This window comes from Littorina saxatilis, linkage group LG10 (assembly GCF_037325665.1).
Source record: "Littorina saxatilis isolate snail1 linkage group LG10, US_GU_Lsax_2.0, whole genome shotgun sequence".
NCBI classification, from domain to species: domain Eukaryota; kingdom Metazoa; phylum Mollusca; class Gastropoda; order Littorinimorpha; family Littorinidae; genus Littorina; species Littorina saxatilis.
The window spans coordinates 31,431,564-31,450,801 of NC_090254.1; the positions used below are offsets into that span (position 1 = coordinate 31,431,564).

Here is a 19,238-nt window from a genome sequence, read left to right on the forward strand (position 1 = left end):
CTAGGGGAGCTTCCACCGGTTATTTCCTTCACACTGCCACATATTTTGCTGAGGACAAGTCGTCAACATTCCTTCGTCGGCGATGGCTTTCGCATAAGGATTCGACAAGGGGTTCTGGAGGTTTTCGGTCACTGTTGACGAACAGAGGCTGTTCCAGGGAGGAAGCGGATTTTGCTTCCATTGAGAGTACAATCATAGGCTTTTGAGGTAATAAATCATTATTTAACGCTGTTGATGAGTCTGTGTTGTGGAATGAAATACTCTCTGTTGTTCTTTCCAGGTTAGCGCATAATTTACTCTCTGTGACGCTAAAATACTAATCTGTATATGGTTTTTGCAGATAGGGAGAGAAGGACGGAAAATGGCTGTTTTGTTGTTGTAAAAAGTCCGTTTTGTGCAGGCCCACGTGCTCGATGAGGTATTTAAAGATGACATGTTTTAAGGTGGTGGGTGAGGGGTAGCTGACATGTTTAGTGCACCGATGCTTTCTGTTTGCAGCCTCCGTTCGTTTCGTTTCGTTTCGTTTCGTGTGCCTGTACCTGCTGCACGGCTGCCTTTGGCGGGACATTGCTAGCTGCAGACGTTGGAGCTGGGACCTGAGGAAGCTACGCTAACCGGCTAACCAGCGGACCGGCTAACCAGCGAACCGGCTAACCAGCATACAGAAAGAAAGCTAAGTGCACCATGTCTTACGCACCCCGTTGACCACCGTTGTCTTTTCTTATCTGTGATTACCTTGGAGTAGTGACAACGTGGGGTGTGTGACACCTGCACGAACTAGAGCTTTTCGAACAGAACATTCGCATTTAACTATATTTACACGGGTTCAGCGTGTTACTATAATTTTCTATATACTACTGGCATTTTGTCAGTGAACACTGGTTTTTTTACGTGTTGAGAACGTAAAAGGAACATATTTTGAGTGAAGGCTCGAGGGAGGTGGAGAGTTTATACATAAACAGGCGTCTGAAACTTATACTTTTGTTGACTCTATTTAATTGTATGACTGCGAGAGTGGATCGTGGTGTGGTTAGTTAATTAGTAGTAATTAACCGGTTCATAATCACCTTAAGTGATATATTGAAACGTGACAGTATACTTAACTGGATCGAGGCACATTCTGATAGTCAGGGACACATTAAAAAGGTAAAGGTAAAGGTATTCCCATAACCATGTTTGATCGTGGGGGAAAGAGATGTCAGAGATCTCCGGCCAGCTTTAAAAGGGCAGTGCCCATCTCCTCTCCCTCACTGCCTTTACCCTCCCCGACCCTAAATAGGGTCAGGTACCCATTTCCAGCTGGGTGGACTGGAGAGAGCTCGGAAAAAATTAGGTGTTTGTATTTGCCGAGTAAAACAATCTCACCTTTCTGGCCATCTCAGCGTTCTCCTGCTCCAGATGCCTGACCTTGACATCCAAGTTCTTTAACCTTTCACGGTTGTGCGACTTCTCCTCCGAGTCACCGGCCGATGTATCTCGGAGGTACTCCATCTCACGGTTGAGTGACTCCATTTCGTGCCTGACCGCATCAAGCAAGTTCTGCTTGTCTTTCAACTGTGACCTGGTTGTTGTCAATGACCTCACACTTTCCGACAGTTCACGCGTCAGTGATTTCACCGAGTTTTCAAGCTCCTCAATTTTGGCATTGTCTATTTCTTTTTGGCCGGTGATTGCTTTGATTACGTCGGCAGATTTGTTCAGCTCTGACTGTGTTGCTGTCAGCTGTTCTTCTAAATGCGTGATCTTGGTGTTGGCAAGGTTAAGGTCGTTGCGAGTATCCTGAAGCTGCTTCTGTGCTGACTCCATTGAGGCCTCCATTTCCTGAAAGTCAAGATTCAAGAATGAATAACAACGCACATTTAATATTGGATGGCAAAAGTGAAAGAGTGGACATGGACCTCGGCTAAGCAAACCTCCTGGAGAAAGTAGACCACAGACAGAAACAGACAGTCACAGCTGGTTCATCCAATGTGTCCCTCCAACGACCCTTCCAGTCTTGACCTCTACTCAACTGATCTGACACAGGATACATTGTGACTTTCTTTCCAACCCTTCCAGTCTTGACCTCTACTGAACTGATCCGACACATGATACATTGTGACTTTCTTTCCAACCCTTCCAGTCTTGACCTCTACTGAACTGATCCGACACATGATACATTGTGACTTTCTTTCCAACCCTTCCAGTCTTGACCTCTACTGAACTGATCTGACACAGGATACATTGTGACTTTCTTTCCAACCCTTCCAGTCTTGACCTCTACTCAACTGATCTGACACAGGATACATTGTGACTTTCTTTCTATCTGCCATAAACTTCATTCATTCTCCTGAAAAATCTGACTAGACCTACTTACTTCCTCACCGACAGCCCCAGTGATAACCTGTGAGGCTCGCTCCATGGGCGTGGCCTCTTCCTGTTCTTTTAACATCTGTACCAAAAGACCATCTACTCTCTTTCAACAACTACCCCAGCTGTCAGCCCAATGCTAAAAGTGCAGTGGCACCTTGTTAGTCTGCTCAAAACCTGTGTAAATTTACTTTTATTTCAAAAGTCCCCCGTTTTCAGACCTGATTTTCTCTACAACTTGTAGAGGTCTAAAAGGGCGTTCCACTGTATCCCCTTGCCCTCCTCACCTCTATGCTGACAGCCCCAGTAGCAGCTTGTGACGCCTGGTCCATTGCCTGGGCCTGTTGTTCCAGCATCTCACACTTGGCCTCCTCTGCTTCAGACACCGCCTGAAACATGAGCAAGTTAAACGTCTAAGATCCACTATTTTATGTCCTTGTTCTAACCAAACAGACACACACCTGTTGTTTACAGACCTGTTTACCCTCATTTTACTTTGACAGAAGATCACTCAGTAAAAAACAGAAGAATCCAGCACAGACGCAGAAGAAAATTTGTCGCAGTCAAATATTGTAACAAAACATAACAATCTGTTTTGCGCAGGGCAATCCAGGGCAATATAAACGATCGTCTCATCACCGACGGGCAAAACAGTCTTGACTATCGATCTCTACAATACTTTCACCTTCAGTGGGAACGCTCAGCCTCAGCCTCTACTATCCAAAGCTACTGTGATCATAACCCTCAGATCTTGTGAGGTACACTACAAATCATACATGAATGATTACTTTTCTGAGGAGAAACAAAATAATGAGATGGGTTGAACAAACAACTACATCACTCTCCACATCTACCTGTACCATTAGTACACATAAAACTATGGAATAAACCCGTAAAAGGAACAGTGAAATTTATAATCACTGAGCATCATGTAAGCCTCAATCATTGAGAGGATATCTGGATAATCAACCACCAGTACATGCAAGTACACCCCAACAAGGGAAATGAATAATAGTCATCTATAAATTTTTATTCTCAATCGAGAAGCAAAATGATGAGGATATGGGTTTGAATAGTTGTCCCCTGACGAGGCTACCTTTCAGTTTCCCCAAATAACCTCTACAAAATCACACTTTCAAAAGAAGTTGTCCTAACAGCTTGAAACTGTAAATCTTGCCGAAAAGTACCATCTTTGGGAGAGGTACTTAGGGATCTCTGGGCTGCCTACTGCATTTGCCGGGTATGATTTTGAAGTCCGAACAGCAGTGAGTGCAGAAGGCGTACTTCTCCCCTTGATTTGAGGGCACAATACACGAAAATAGCTTGTGGTACTCTGGCTGATATTTTTGCAAATACAGCTTCTTCTTTTTCGTGATAGTTTCGTTTTTTTCTTGAGGAGAATCTTCATCCGTTTCGGTTTCATGCTCGCGAGCACTGCTGCCACGTTTTCTCGCAGACATTTTGCGTGGCCACGTGGCGTTCCTTTCCCGTTCTTCAGTGCAAAAGAGTGCCCAGTAGTTGTCTCCCCTGTCGCTCCTAAACCAGTATGGGAATGATGCATACTGGTTTAGACCGTTTGGAATGCAGAAGATTATCGATGTTTCCAGCGGAAGAAATGTTTCGGAGACGGAAGAACGGAAGAAAGCTTTGAAATTCGGAAGTTTCTTCCGCCAAAAGCGGAAGGTAAACAGGTCTGTGTTTGTACAATGTCTATAATTACAGCTTGTTTGTGTACTGAATACCTTGATTCCTGGCGACATCCACTAACCTGTTCATATTTCTCCTGCAAGGCGGTCACCTCATCTTGAGCAGAAAACAAGTCATCCTGCAACTTCTGCACACGGATCTCCAGTGAGTTCACCTGTAAGCAGACACACAAACTCATGGAGACTTGTGTCTGAACTGCTGAAGAATGTCATGTGAAGAAGATGCATTCAACAGGTCAGGTTATAACAGTGCAAACACTCTAAAGCATTGCACAATGCAACTTTGACTTATCACCTACTAAACGAGTCAATCTCATCTGATTCTAATACACCATGACAATTTACAAACCATGTTAAAAAGAAAATAATTACTACAAACAGTACTGCTTACATGCACTTTCAAAATTGAATGTTCAAATCAAATGATCATTCACTCTGTATAACCCCAACCACTATCAGACTCCCTTTCATGTCTCAAACATTTCTGTCCTTTACCTAACCTTGACCCATCCCCATGCGAAACCAAATTCTTGACCCAATTCTACAGACCTTGGCCTTCATGCTCTGCAGAAGCGTGTCCCCGTCGACCTTGGCGTCATCGAGCATCTGCTCCAGCTCCTGAACTTTGAACTCAAGGTCGAGGCGCTGTTGTTTTTCTTGCTGAGCCTCGGTGCGCAGCGTGGACAGTTCATACTCCTGCTCCTGGTTGAGTTCCTGGACTTTGCTCTCCAGTTCCAGGCGCTGCTTGCGTTCGTCATCGTAGCTGTCTGCCAAGCGGGACTTCTCGTCCAGTGTGGTTTCCAACTCTCGTACCTGTTGACACGTACACAGTGAAGCAGACAAATGTAACAGTGAATATATAAATACATAAATACCACCTGACCACTGATGAGACACATTAGTGTCAAAACACGTGTCTGGTCTGGGTAGCAAAACCATTGTCCTTCTCAGGACTAGATTTCACTGTGATATATGTCCCCCACAATGGGACTTTGCTTTGAAATTTCAGTCCACCCGAGGAGGGTCTGATGCTCCCAATAGGCAAACTGTGAAGGGATTCTTTTCTCTCTCTTTTGCTCTGCTAAGAGATTTTAACAAATCTCAGAAGAAAGTCTATGTTGACTTTCAATTGTTTCTTTCACAACATCTGATATTTTATACATAAATACATATAGAGAGAAGGGTATATAATTGCAGGTTCAGTTAAGTATTTGCTGCATGATTTCAGTTACAGCCGTAAACCCCCTTTCAAGGTGACCCTCTCTTAATAAAATTCAGTCAGTCTTTCTCTTTCCATTTCCTTTGGAATTCTGGGCATTGCTTCATTAGTTCAAATTTGATGGTTTTCGCTGTATGTGCTAGTGTTGGAACATGTATCTATGCTGGAATTTCAGTCAACAAAGAATTCACAAGCACAATCGTTTTTCGCTCTTACTTTCATCTCTAGCTCAGTCTTGTTTTTCACTTCTTGTTCCAGATTGCTCTTCCCCTCCAGCATCTCATGGAGGCGAGACTCGGTGAGAGACAGCTGGTCAGTGAGCGAGGATTTCTGCGTCACCTGTTCCTCATAGGCCGTCTTGGCCGCTTGCAGTTCTGTCAGGGCGTGCTGTAGCTTGACCCTCAGGTCATCCACTTCATTCATGAATCTGGAAAAATAACAACAATAATAGTGACATTGCTGGGTCAAATTTGCAACGTGTAAGTTTGAACAGTGAAACTATATTTAGAAAGAAATCATTTGTCTCTAGATAATTCAAATTGCCACAAATTCATTCAACTCAAGTTTACTGAATTTGATTAACATACCTGACAGTGTATTAAATTTGCAAAGCATGCAACCAGACTGTTTGAGAGGTCTTTGAACCGATTGTTTAGTGATATATATATATAGAGAGAGAGAGAATTTTAGAATGAGAGCGCCGCTAAAAAACCCAAAATGTGCACTCAAATTGCTTGCAATTTCGAATCGAAGTTAAAAATTGAATTACGTCAAAAGCGAGAATGCTGACGAATTACGTCATGAGCAAGGGAGCTCATCCTTTACTCTGTGTGTCTTTGCTGCTTACACACACTCTAAATATATATAAAGAGCCATTATGCATGACAATGAGTTTCAATCATTTGCTTAAGATACATTCCTTATTAGACATGCAATTTACAGTTCAGTACATGTAATTCCAACCGCCAACAATTGTAAGCATTATCAGCACTTTTTCCACAGTATTAGCTAGATGGTTCTCAACTTGTAAAGACATTACCTTTTCTCTGTATCTGTGTGAGCCTTCTGCGCTGTTTGCTGTAAGTCGGAACAGAAGAATCTATTACAATAATATCCTGGTAGTGGTACTGCCACACACAGACCTGGGACCCCTGTTTTGCATTTGGAGTACTCTCAAACAAACTTGGTGTATTTTCGGAAAAAAGAGTACTCCACAGAACAATTGAACATGATCAATGATTCAAACATGCTTCGCACGCGTCCGTTGCACCTTACCAAAATATTTAAAATAAATGCTTCTTTCAATGAGTAATGAAAAAAGCTGTAATCATTGATCAAATGCAGAGTTAATAAGGTTTTTTAATCATCAAAAGAAACAGAAGAAAAAAAAACAGTCTGAAGAATTTTTCTCGTCGTATTTTTTCCCACCGACCGTACTGATCGTATTTTAGACAATCAAGCGTACAAAACACGGCGAAATCGTATGGGTTCCCAGGTCTGCACACACCGTACAGTATATTCTACAGTACAAACATACAGAAATCTGTAGTTTCAAAACAGTGTTTATTGTCTGTTTTACTGATCACATGCAGTTCCTGATGTGCAGTTCAACATATAATCTCCTCCGCTGTTAAAACTGTGGCTATTGCAAACAATTAGTCCACAGGTATATCACAAACAGGTATAGACAGACAGACAGAAAAACAGACAGACAGACAGAAACACAGACAGGTACTTCTTCTTCTTCTCCTTCTGTGTTCATGGGATGCAATTTCCACGTACACTTCTGTTTTGCATGAATGGGGTTTTACATGTACACTGTTTACCTTGTGGGAACAGTTGGTGTATTTTCCACACAGACTTTGTGTATTTTCAAAATTGTGAGTGTATTTTCTTACCAGGTAGAGGTGCTTGTTAATCATGTGACCGACGTAAAACTGTTAGCACTTATTGAACACGCTTTCAGAACGAAACAATTCTCGTCGGATCACATATAATCCTGTGAAAATATAGACCAATAGTAAGCGCTAACCGAAGCAAACCGGATTTTATCCATGGCCAATCGCGTACACAACAGTTTAGAGACACAATAAATTAAAAAAAATTGTCTTTTTTTAATCGTCGTACTTTCTTATCAACCAGCGTATTTATCGTATTCTTAGAAACTTGGCGTACAAAATACGGCGAAATCGTATGAGTAAACAGGTCTGCATGTACGACTGTTTTCTCCTCCCCATTTATAGGCAGACACTCATACGGATACAATGCAAAACAAATTTAGATGGGAGAGGTGTAGCATCTCAACCTGCGTCCATCTACCCCTCCTCCAATCCCACAACCAAAGATGTTTAAAAAAAATATATACATGTAACTGCAGAATAAATTGTTACAAAAATTCTTTCATTTTCTAGGAAGCCTGCTTAAAAAGTTGTTAAAAAAATAACTGCAGAATAAACTGTTAACAAAAAAATCTTTTTCTAGGAAGCCTGCTTAAAATGATGTTTAACAATCATACAAAAATTCTAATCAACTAATAAAAACAAAAAGAACAACTTATATGAATTCAGAGAAGCAAACAAATGCAATTAATTCAAAGGAAGAAAAAAGTCACTGGTATGCTGAAATAACTATGGATAAACTAAATTTTAATAACTGTGGTTAAATGTGAAAATCAATTCTTGCTACTTTGAAGATAATATAACAATCTAAACTAACTAAATGTTAAAACTAGAGCCGTTTCTGTGAAAGTTTAATAGGCTTCCTTTTATTTGAAAAAGCTGTGAAACAAAAAGTCTAAAAACAAAAATTGAAAAAACTAAATAAAAAATCAACTTGAAATGAGACTATGTATGTTTTGTTCAAGTGTGTCCTGTGAATACACCCTTTCTATTATTCCTCCCTTGTTTTGTTTTAATAAATGTCTGTTACTATTCTTGTTTGTGTTTTCATTCCATTGTCTTATTTCCCTTCTTTTCTAGTTTGAACCGTTTTCCTATTCTAAGGACACACCTAATTTCAGAACAGAACAGTGCACAATTAAATCAAATTTGCATTACCAATAATTGAACCTAGCTGTGGTGAAAAATATGTCAATTATTCCAAAACCAGAGCATTTCCAAAATGAACTGTGCAAACAATATTGTAAAGATGAAACAAGCTTAAAAGTTAAAAAAAGATTAAAAAAATAAATATAAAATTTTTTTAAAAAATGAATAAATAAGAATAAGACAAAAGCAATGTCTCAGTTGGTCCATTCTTCAACATGACTCTAATATCACATTATGACTATACAGTTTGCATAGATGACAGAATACAATATAAAATAGCAGTCAGAATATAGTGAAGAAAACCAAACCATTGTAAAATTAAGAACAGTAAACTACAACTGCTGTACGTGCCACCCTAAATACATTGTTCTCAACTAAACAAAACAACAAAAGACTTGCCACCAGTGAGGATTCTGATTTCTCCATGGGCTTTTCCTCCTGATTAATAACATCATTAATCAGCTTTACCAAATTAGCTGAGACAACAAGCACTGTCTTCCTTCCATTCCTCTCTCCCCTTATCTTCAACCCCATTCCCATCCCATCCCCCCCCCCCCCCCCCTTTTTAGCATGCTTTGGGGACAAACAGCACATACAGGCATAACTTGCTGAAAAATAATATGCTAAACATACATACATGTACCAGTCTATAGACTATAGTCATTATCAATTCCAATATTAATGACCTGATTTGAAGCCTATTTGAAGTTAGTCTTAGTAAAAGACTGTGGAACACACAACAACACATACGCTCCCTTCCCCCATCCCAAGCACGCAGACACACACATTACACACACATACACCCCATCCCCACACATATATATACCTCCCCCCTTAACCCACCACCCCCTACCCCCACACGGACAGTGAGAGTTACCTGGCTGTCAATGAGACTGTGCTCAGTCCTGTGGGCCCACTCTAACTGTGACTGCAACTCTGTCACCTGGTTGTTTAGCCCTGTGTTCTGTTCCTTCAGGTGGGACACTATCAACTGAAAACAACACAACGTACAACATACATAATCTGCCACCTGGTTGTTAACATGAGCAGGAATCTCAATGTGCGCACTCACACACACGCAGACACACACATAATACACACGCACGCCCGCACGCACACACACAATCAATATTTTACAAAAATAGACTCATGCATGGTGTTCATACACACAATCATACACACAATCATTCACATACAGACACTCAAGCTCTTTCTTTCTCTCCAATTCCCCCTCACACATGAGTTGTTCTTCAGTACTGGTGACAGAAAGGGGGAAAAGTGGTCAAAATTCAAATCTCTAGTTTTGTTTTTGAAATATTGCTTTTCATAAAGCAGAAATACTGTAGTATCTGTTGTACATAAGAAAAAATCACTGGTTCACATGGTTCCTACATAATCTAACTTTTAAAGCTGGTTCTTGTGTGTCTGTGTGTATGTTTGTATGATGACGATAGGACCCGAAACGGCTGCACGGACTGAGACAGGAATTGCAGAGAATGTTCTTTGCCACTCGAGTCGTGTCATAAGGTACTTTTGGAATAGCAAATTTGAAAGGATTCTTCAAAAAACGGCGGAAAACATTATATACCCTGTGAGCTATCGAGGATCCTCCCCGTCTGGGCTGTCGAAACATGGTCTTGTTAAAAGACGTTTTCAAATGCGGTTAACGGGGAGATACACTCGAAGCACATTTAGCGAAGTTATGTTGCCAAATCATCAAAGATCAACATTTCACTACACGGATCGATGCACACAGTCGAAATAGATGTGACTTTCATACGACCGAAGACTACTTACTAGCAGACTAGCAGACGACAAGATCTAAATATTTAGATCAGTGAGAGCAATCCGTTGAAGAACAGTTACTCCGCTTATTCGTCTTCAGTTAAGCTTATTTCCCCTGCCATAAGTTTCCTTGCAGATCTGCAGTCGCGTAGTGAAATGAACTAGTGTCATCGGAAGATTCTTCTCAGTCAATGATCAAAGCACAGTAAGTTCTATGCTGACAAAAGTCACTTTCGGACAACACGACGATTGACTTAATTTATGAGCCCAAAGGTAACAATATCGACAAGAATGTACGCATTTGACATTAAATGAAACATTCATAGACAGTTTCCAACTCACCAGATCTGCCAAAGAGCCGTCATTTGTGAAAAAAACGATGATTTTAATCAGACAGGTATCGGAAACAAGTCTTGGTCACCTGCGTTATTCCTTCCGAGGCGACGTGACGGCGCCACATTTGTTTGTTTATGGCTGTTTATCGCGAAACAACACAGTTGAAATTTGTGTGTAAAATACCACAAATGTGTGGTGAATCAGTTCGTCATCTGCGTTTCGATGGTAATTCAGTCAGATTGGAGTTACTTTGAATCGAAGGCGAGGGTAACCTGCGTTATTTGTGGGACGGCGTGAACAAATTTGATTGCAATATTTTATACAGAAAGTAAATTTCAATGATTCTGGCTCAGACTTGTAGATCTGTTATGTAGTGTTTTGGTAGTGTATCTGCTTTTCTGCTATGAAGCTCATTTGGAGTGATACGCTGATCGAAGTGGGGTACCCTATGTGGGACATCAGCCGTATGCAGATTACGCCTCAGAACACTCTCGCATTTCACAAAGACAACAATAATTTGCAACATTTCAAGAACTGCATCAGTTTTATTAGATACTATTTCAACAAAAACAGCACAAACACGACTATTATCAACAACACAGAACGGGAGGTAAGTCTTCAAAGACGCACCAAGTGTGCGTTCCCATTTTTGGACGCCATTTTTGCTAGCATTTTCACAGTAAATCGTAATATTTCCATATCTATTGAATGATTTTGTTATTTTCTTTGATTGTGCCGATTCTCCTATCTCTCTGGCATGTACTGGGTGCTTTGTGACCAGTTTCTCCCCTAGACTGTATTGAAAAAATGCGTCCGTCTGAGCTGACCCCCACTTGTGACCAGTAGCAAAGAACAACTCACATGCATGCACACACATCAATCAATCAATATGAGGCTTATATCGCGCGTATTCCGTGGGTACAGTTCTAAGCGCAGGGATTTATTTTATTTTATTTTATTTTTATTTTATGCAATTTATATCGCGCACATATTCAAGGCGCAGGGATTTATTTATGCCGTGTGAGATGGAATTTTTTTACACAATACATCACGCATTCACATCGGCCAGCAGATCGCAGCCATTTCGGCGCATATCCTACTTTTCACGGCCTATTATTCCAAGTCACACGGGTATTTTGGTGGACATGTTTATCTATGCCTATACAATTTTGCCAGGAAAGACCCTTTTGTCAATCGTGGGATCTTTAACGTGCACACCCCAATGTAGTGTACACGAAGGGACCTCGGTTTTTCGTCTCATCCGAAAGACTAACACTTGAACCCACCACCAAGGTTAGGAAAGGGGGGAGAAAATTGCTAACGCCTTGACCCAGGGTCGAACTCGCAACCTCTCGCTTCCGAGCGCAAGTGCGTTACCACTCGCCCACCCAGGGCTAAACAGAAGATAAAGATGTGCATTGTCTCTCTCTTCTTCCCCCCCCCCCCTTTCTCTCACAGACATCTCACATGCACACAGGCAGACAGACAGAGACAGACAGACAGACAGACAGACAGACAGACAGACAGACAGACAGACAAACAGACAGACTTTTTTTCTCTTTCACCTCTTGTTTTGCAAGTTCCTGAGAGGTGTGCGTCAAGGTGTTCACTTCTGCTGTGGCCTCTTCTAACTTGCTGTGTAATTCCTTGTTCACTTTCTCCAGCTGCTCGGATGTGCTCTTCAACTTCTCTCGGAACTCTTGAGTAGTGCTGAAAAAGTCAGATACATGTACAAACAATGAACTTTCTTTATTTGGTGTTTAACGTCGTTGAACAGAAAACCATATGTAACATATATGTTCAGGTCTGTTCATTTCGTGAAGATCACAACTCAGTTTGCACGCATTCACATGTTTTGTCAAAACAAAAAAAAAGATTTAAAATAAAAAGAATAAAATAAAAAGATTAAAATAAAAAGAAAGAAGGAAGAGAAGACCAAAAAGGTTTGAGGAATGGGAGCACAATCAGTATACGTCCACAAACAGAAGGAGAAGGAAAAAAATAAGTTTTGCCTACAAAGCGCTTATATTGTCTTTGCAACAAGTCCATATATATCCAAGGTTGTGTGTCAGCCCTTTTCTTTAATCCAGTATAATTTTTACAGCCAAGGCTTACTGCACGACCAAGGGCAATGCTACCTGTGTGACCCTAATCCTACATAAGGTACCCATACACTAAGTTACCTGCAGCACCATAAAGGCACGGCTAATTCTCTTTCACATTTCTTCAGGTAATGATCAACATCTGCCCTTTCTTCCCGTCAAATGCAAACTTAGGTCATTACTCTTCACTAGTTTTTGAGTGTGCTGTGCGCATTTCCTATCAGTATCACTCTTTTGCCCTCTTTCTAACATTAAAAATTCTCTCTCTCTCCTGTCCCCTCTCTTACACACACAGGGAGAGAGAGAGGGGGGGCAAGGACAGAGAGCGACAGAGACAGAGAGAAAGTGAGAGAGACGGATAGACAGACAGACAGAGAGAGAGAAGATAAAGATGTGCATTGTCTCTCTCTCCCTCTTCTTCCCCCCCCCCCCCCCCTTTCTCTCACAGACATCTCAGAAATGTAAGATTCTTTTCTAAAGCATACCTTTTGGAATTTCACCAGTTTGCCATTCCCAGTTGATTTAATAACAACTAACTTTTCACAAGATCTTAGGTTAACTTCCGTTCTTTTCATTAGCATATATGGCCTTGGCTCAGAATTGGTGTCTAGAAACTGTGACAAAAAGTGTTTTTCAGAAAATGTTGTTTTTATAAACTGCACCTCAAAGAGAAAAAGATGACAAAGACAACCCAACAAGTCTGGAAGAAATCGGACATTTATTGTGTTAACAGTGGACAAAAATGTGCGTACATGCTGTTCATCACCCTTACATCATGTCACAAGATAAACATGCCAATTAAAAGGAAACCTGAATAAACAGCTTACAAATTTCAGTTGTAAATTGACAAAGGAAGCCAAAAGGATAAATATGTACAAAATTCAAAATAAAGTAATTGGAATTACGTTCCCGACAAAAATAAACAGCAGGACAGTTCATCACCTTACAACAATGTGAGGGCCTCAGTTAAAAATAGCAAAAACTTACAGAATTATCAGTTAATATACATGGAATCACATTCATGTACCGATTAGCATCTGTAGCAGATTTCAGAGTGATAATGCAAGCAAATATTTACTTTTAAAGCAATGAAATGTTGAATTGTATGAACAGCAAGTTTCTATTCAGTACAAAAACTAGAAAATCAAACTTAGGTCGCACGTTATCTAGAAAGTCATCTGAAACATCATGTCAAGTGACATAAATTATCATGTTATCATCAACGAGACAAAATTCAAGTTCGTGAACAAGAAACAATTACATAAATTACTCATCCATCTTTTCTGTTCATCACTTTACAGCGTGACAAGGTCACATTTCACATATTAGTATCCAAACGGAACAGAGCTAGAACACAATACACATATCCAGAACACACACATCAAAGGAGGGTAACATCAATGGCAAAAAAAAACTTGTAACTTGAAGCACTCAAAAGTTATCACATGAAAACTGGAGATGTTCATCACATTACAGCAAACTTGTCAAAAAATTGAACATAAATGACTGTCCCGTCTGCATAATTCATTTAACATGTCATTAAACAAGTTACATTAGGTGGCAGACATAAAATATAGAACATTGGAGGAAAAAACCGAGCATAGTAAGATTTAGTGACGCCAATAAGAAAAATGTTCATCACCTTACATCACAAGATGAACACATAATGAGACCCGCAAACCACTTTGGTGACAGAACATAAGCAAAATAAGTGAAAATGGAAGAATATATATGACTTAAGATTAAAAATACTCCAAATATGATATGTTCAAAAAAATAATGTGAGATAGAGAAAACTTTGGTGTTTGTTCATAACTTTACACAAATCAGATTGCAGAGATCTGATGTAAGATGATGAACTGTGCATGCTCATGTGACTTGAAGACATTTTGTAATTAGTTGAACATCCCAGATTTTGAACTTGACACAAGTAAAAGGTAACTGTTTAAAAAATTCCAATCAATGACAAAGGAAAACAAAGTTACCTTTGTTCATCACTTTACACACATTTGCCAATAGATGCTTGCTGTAAGGTTATGAACTACGCCAATTAAGTAATTCTAGGAGATAAGTTTGATTTTATCAAAACTATATGAAGATCCGTGGTAAACAATTAGATCAAGGCATTTTTTTCATGACTGATTTCTAAAATAACAACAAAAATTGCTAACTTTTAGATCAGTGTAATTTATTTGTTGAAAAGTGATGAACTACGTCGACATTAGGCATTGCATTTGTCTATCAAAATAATAACATGCTGACGGTTTTATTTTTTTCAAATTATTGGTGAAATCATGCCAGTTATGATTATTTCTCCAGTCTTTCATTAAATTGTTTCTATAAAATGTAAGTTCATCACTTTACAAAAGATCGATACACATTTTTTTTTTTTACACATGTAGGAATCGAATTGAAAATTGTCTCAAGATCGGAAACTACGCACAAGTACTTGCTAAACAATACAGAAAAACAAACATCGTTGCATTGTGACAAATTAACAAACTACAAACATTTATTCATAGCCACGCAGTTCATCACTCTAGATAACACAATTACAGCAAAACATTTACCTTTACGTTCTCTATTTCCTTCGTCCATGACGACTTCATTCACAATGACGCTTCACCCTTTATTGATTTCGCGCCTAAAACAATGGAATGTGACCGCTCACACCTTTCCGATAAAATATTAGTCCGATGAAAAATGTAGTTCATCACGATGCATCTTACAGCAAATTGACACATTTCACCTATGAAGCCATTTTCTGTACAAACTACAACGCAAACCATGAATTTTGATCCAGCAAATAATACTCGGGTCTAGTCTCATCAAATATTTGAGTGAACAACGGCGATTGTATTTTTTTGATAACTCATTGTAGTGAACGATTCATCCGCGTGTTTCCTTACGACAATACGTGATGAACATCACTTCGTTTGTTTCCGGAAAATACTCGGCGATGCATTGACCGTTTCTGCCCGAAAGATACTCTATGATTTCATCAGCCTTTGCAGAACAGGAAAACTTCATTTTCTATGTTATGTCCTCGAACACTATCGCAATAAATTAATCCAATTAGACCCACTGTAAAATGTCACAAACAAATCGAGAAAACTCGGCCGATAGTTAGCACAAATTGCGTCACAGCGACCAAAAGAACAACATCGGCTATCGACTTGAAGTGAAAACGGAAAGGTAAACATGTCTTAGATCCAAGAAATCTCTTTCCGTTGTCCTTCTGTGGCTCTGTTCACAGAAATTAGGCCATGAATAACCCGAGTGGGGGGAAAGTGGAGTTCGACGCCATTTCTGAGCCAAGGCCATATATGTTACAACAAGAAATGTCCTTCATAGGTTGACATATATTATACTGCTTTCACAGATAATCAAAAAATTGTCAGAAGTGTCCTCAACAGTAACATGATCATGTGCAAGCGAGAATGTAAATGATCGGTTTGTTGTAAGTCTGCAAGAACAAATGTCAGAAGCTGTTTATAATTTAGTAATTTAACTGTTAATAACTCTTTTCAACACAAAGGTAGGTAAATCTTTTCAGATAATCTTTAATATGATATGCACAGATACCACTAGGATCTACTAGTTTCTTCTGCAAATTTGGTGAAATGGCAATAACACTTTCTGCAATTTTTTTGTTTGGAGGAAGTCCTTGACAGGACTGCAACAACAACAACAACAACACCACCCCCCCCCCCCCCCCCCAAACATGAGCAAAGTTTGCTTTAACTGCTGAAATGAGGACAAAGTTTGGGGCGATGAAAAAAAAGTATCCGTGTCTTGCCGACTGCTAACACCAAATAACATCCCTGCGATATGATGATGACGAAACTGACCAAAGAAGCCATTCATGCACCGTGTGTATTTTTCAATGCAAACTTACCTGAGTTCTGTGCGTAACGTAGACAGCATGCCATCCTGGTTGTCCTGTGTGCTGATGAGCTCGTCTCTCTCCACAAACAGGTCGTCGCGCTCCTTCTCCATCACGCTCAGCTCCTCCTTGAGGGACGCTAGCTGTTTGGCCAGCTGCTCCTCGTCCTGGGTCAGCTGAAGGTTTTCAGTGGACAGGTCTTCTCTCTCCGCTAGAACCTGACACAGCAAGCAATACGCTCAGTAGAAGTGGTGGTGGTTGCAGTGATAGTAGTTGTAGCACAATGGAGCCCCATTTTAAGCACCAGCATCCCCTATACCACCACCCTCTCACCCCACACACCAGCATCCCCTATACCACCACCCTCTCACCCCACTCACCAGCATCCCCTATACCACCACCCTCTCACCCCACTCACCAGCATCCCCTATACCACCACCCTCTCACCCCACACACCAGCATCCCCTATACCACCACCCTCTCACCCCACTCACCAGCATCCCCTATACCACCACCCTCTCACCCCACTCACCAGCATCCCCTATACCACCACCCTCTCACCCCACTCACCAGCATCCCCTATACCACCACCCTCTCACCCCACTCACCAGCATCCCCTATACCACCACCCTCTCACCCCACTCACCAGCATCCCCTATACCACCACCCTCTCACCCCACTCACCAGCATCCCCTATACCACCACCCTCTCACCCCACTCACCAGCATCCCCTATACCACCACCCTCTCACCCCACTCACCAGCATCCCCTATACAGACCTGTTTACCCCTAAAACATTGCATGTGTATTTTCTGGGAGCAAAATGAGGCAAATGTGTAGTTTTGTAATTGAATGTGTAGAATTTCTCGTCGACCTATCACAACAACAAGAACAATGATTGCTACTTTTTACCACATGTATTGATTGACTGACGGAAAAATGAGAATTGCAGACAGTGCAATGAGCATGATGTTTTCCTTTCCGCAAAGACAAGGCATGGGTAGTCCTGATGATATTTTGGCAGAAAGACTTGGTTCGGCGCATTCCTCGTCTTTTTCTTTTTGGTCGGTGGCCTTTCGCAGTCATTTTCTTCACAGTTCTCATCTTCACTTTCGTGTGCTCTGCGTTCAGCCATTGTGTCGAAACGCCCGCATGGTTTGGCAGTAACGCTTTCAGTTGTGCCCGGCATTTGCTTGGAGAAGCCTATTCGGCATTAACAAGCTTCCTGCGGCTCGTCAACAACGCAACGCCCGTGGGCGCTTTACGCGCTGCACGCAGCAAACGACTGCTGGCCGAAAACAAGGATTGGAAAATGGATCGGTCAAGGGAGATGAAGAAAATTACGGATTGTGATATGCGTAGCCGAAACAATACCGTTTGCGTGCAGGGACGGGGCGGTGTGAGAGCACAACGGGACAAGGAACAGGTGTAAAGACGAAAAAGAAGAAAATTTTTTTTTTTTTTTTTTTTAATACCGTTTGCGTAGAAAACGACAGACTTGCGTAGTTGCGTAGTATATTATTCAAATTCGTAGTTTACTATGCTCAATGTGTAGTGTAAACAGGTCTGCCTATACCACCACCCTCTCACCCCACTCACCAGCATCCCCTATACCACCACCCTCTCACCCCACTCACCAGCATCCCCTATACCACCACCCTCTCACCCCACTCACCAGCATCCCCTATCCCACCACCCTCTCACCCCACACACCTTTTACCACTCAGATCCTGTAACAAACGACCCCCTACTCCCCTCTGCACCTTTACCCCCTCCCTCTCCCTGGCATGTATCTCTTGAAGATCTCACGGTCTGGAATCAACCGCCCATCCCTTGACCTTCTCCTGAAAAGCCTGGTTGGTAAAATAAATTTTTTTGCTGAATTAATTACACAGATTGATGAAGCAATGTGTGTGTGTGTGTGTGTGTGTGTGTGTGTGTGTGTGTGTGTGTGTGTGTGTGTGTGTGTGTGTGTGTGTGTGTGTGTGTGTGTGTGTGTGTGTGTGTGTGTGTGTGTGTGTGTGTGTGTGTGGGCTTGTGTGCTTGTGTGTACCACTATAAGACCCCATTCTAGCAGATTTTCTGTTTATATCCTTTGTAACGTTACATCCAGTTGTTCAGACTGCCTCCAATTCTTCACCTGATTTTCTTAGATTTGTGTGTGTGCCTATGTGGGTTTTTTTTTCTATTGGAGGATGCTTCCTGCTAACCTCTACAGTACAAAACACTACAGAACACAAAAAAGATAAATTTAACATACCTTCTGCATTTCCTTTCTGACGCCATCGAGTGTTGTGGTGAGCTCGCTTTTCTCGTTGCTGAGAATGTCGACAATGTCTTGCAGTGTGGTGCTGCGTTGGGCTTCTGATCGCAACGTTTTCACCTCTGCCTGTAGCTCCTGGAACTTCTTGCTTACGTCTTCTTCTTTCTTCTTGGAGTCCTCTGCTTGGTTCTGCAACACATGGACAAAATGTCCTCACATTGCAGGTGGTCTTTTGTGACAGGTATGTTTTGGTAATGACAATAAAGTGGAACTTCCCTTTGAACAACCCCCGTTCTAAGATTAAATCTCCCAGTCTGAGACCCTAATTTTTCACATTTTTTCTTCATAACAGCTGTATATTTACCTCCCTTTCAATACCTAATTCCTCAGATTCGACTCTGTTTAGGTGTTCAAAAGAGAGAGGGGGGGGGGGGGGGGGGGGGTGTCCACCGTAGACCAAGGGACAACCGAAAGATTCTTTATTGGGAGGTGCGCAGGCATGTACCACAATGCGCACATGCATTTTAGAATTCATCTGCCATACA

General features: G+C 41.2%; 1 protein-coding gene across 4 annotated transcripts in view; it reads right to left on the reverse strand.

Moving 5' to 3' along the window:
• Window positions 1–19,238, reverse strand: part of LOC138978589 (early endosome antigen 1-like) — a 106,812-nt gene that overhangs the window by 57,900 nt on the left and 29,674 nt on the right. For all 4 annotated transcript variants that reach the window (XM_070351341.1, XM_070351340.1, XM_070351338.1 and 1 more), the window contains exons 9-18: window positions 18,691–18,882; window positions 16,443–16,648; window positions 12,008–12,152; window positions 9,199–9,312; window positions 6,314–6,351; window positions 5,491–5,701; window positions 4,605–4,868; window positions 4,118–4,210; window positions 2,637–2,738; window positions 1,366–1,821 (exon numbers count right to left, since the gene is read on the reverse strand). In XM_070351341.1, coding sequence (XP_070207442.1) covers window positions 1,366–1,821; window positions 2,637–2,738; window positions 4,118–4,210; window positions 4,605–4,868; window positions 5,491–5,701; window positions 6,314–6,351; window positions 9,199–9,312; window positions 12,008–12,152; window positions 16,443–16,648; window positions 18,691–18,882 — 1,821 coding nt within the window. The remainder of the gene's footprint in view (window positions 1–1,365; window positions 1,822–2,636; window positions 2,739–4,117; window positions 4,211–4,604; window positions 4,869–5,490; window positions 5,702–6,313; window positions 6,352–9,198; window positions 9,313–12,007; window positions 12,153–16,442; window positions 16,649–18,690; window positions 18,883–19,238) is intronic.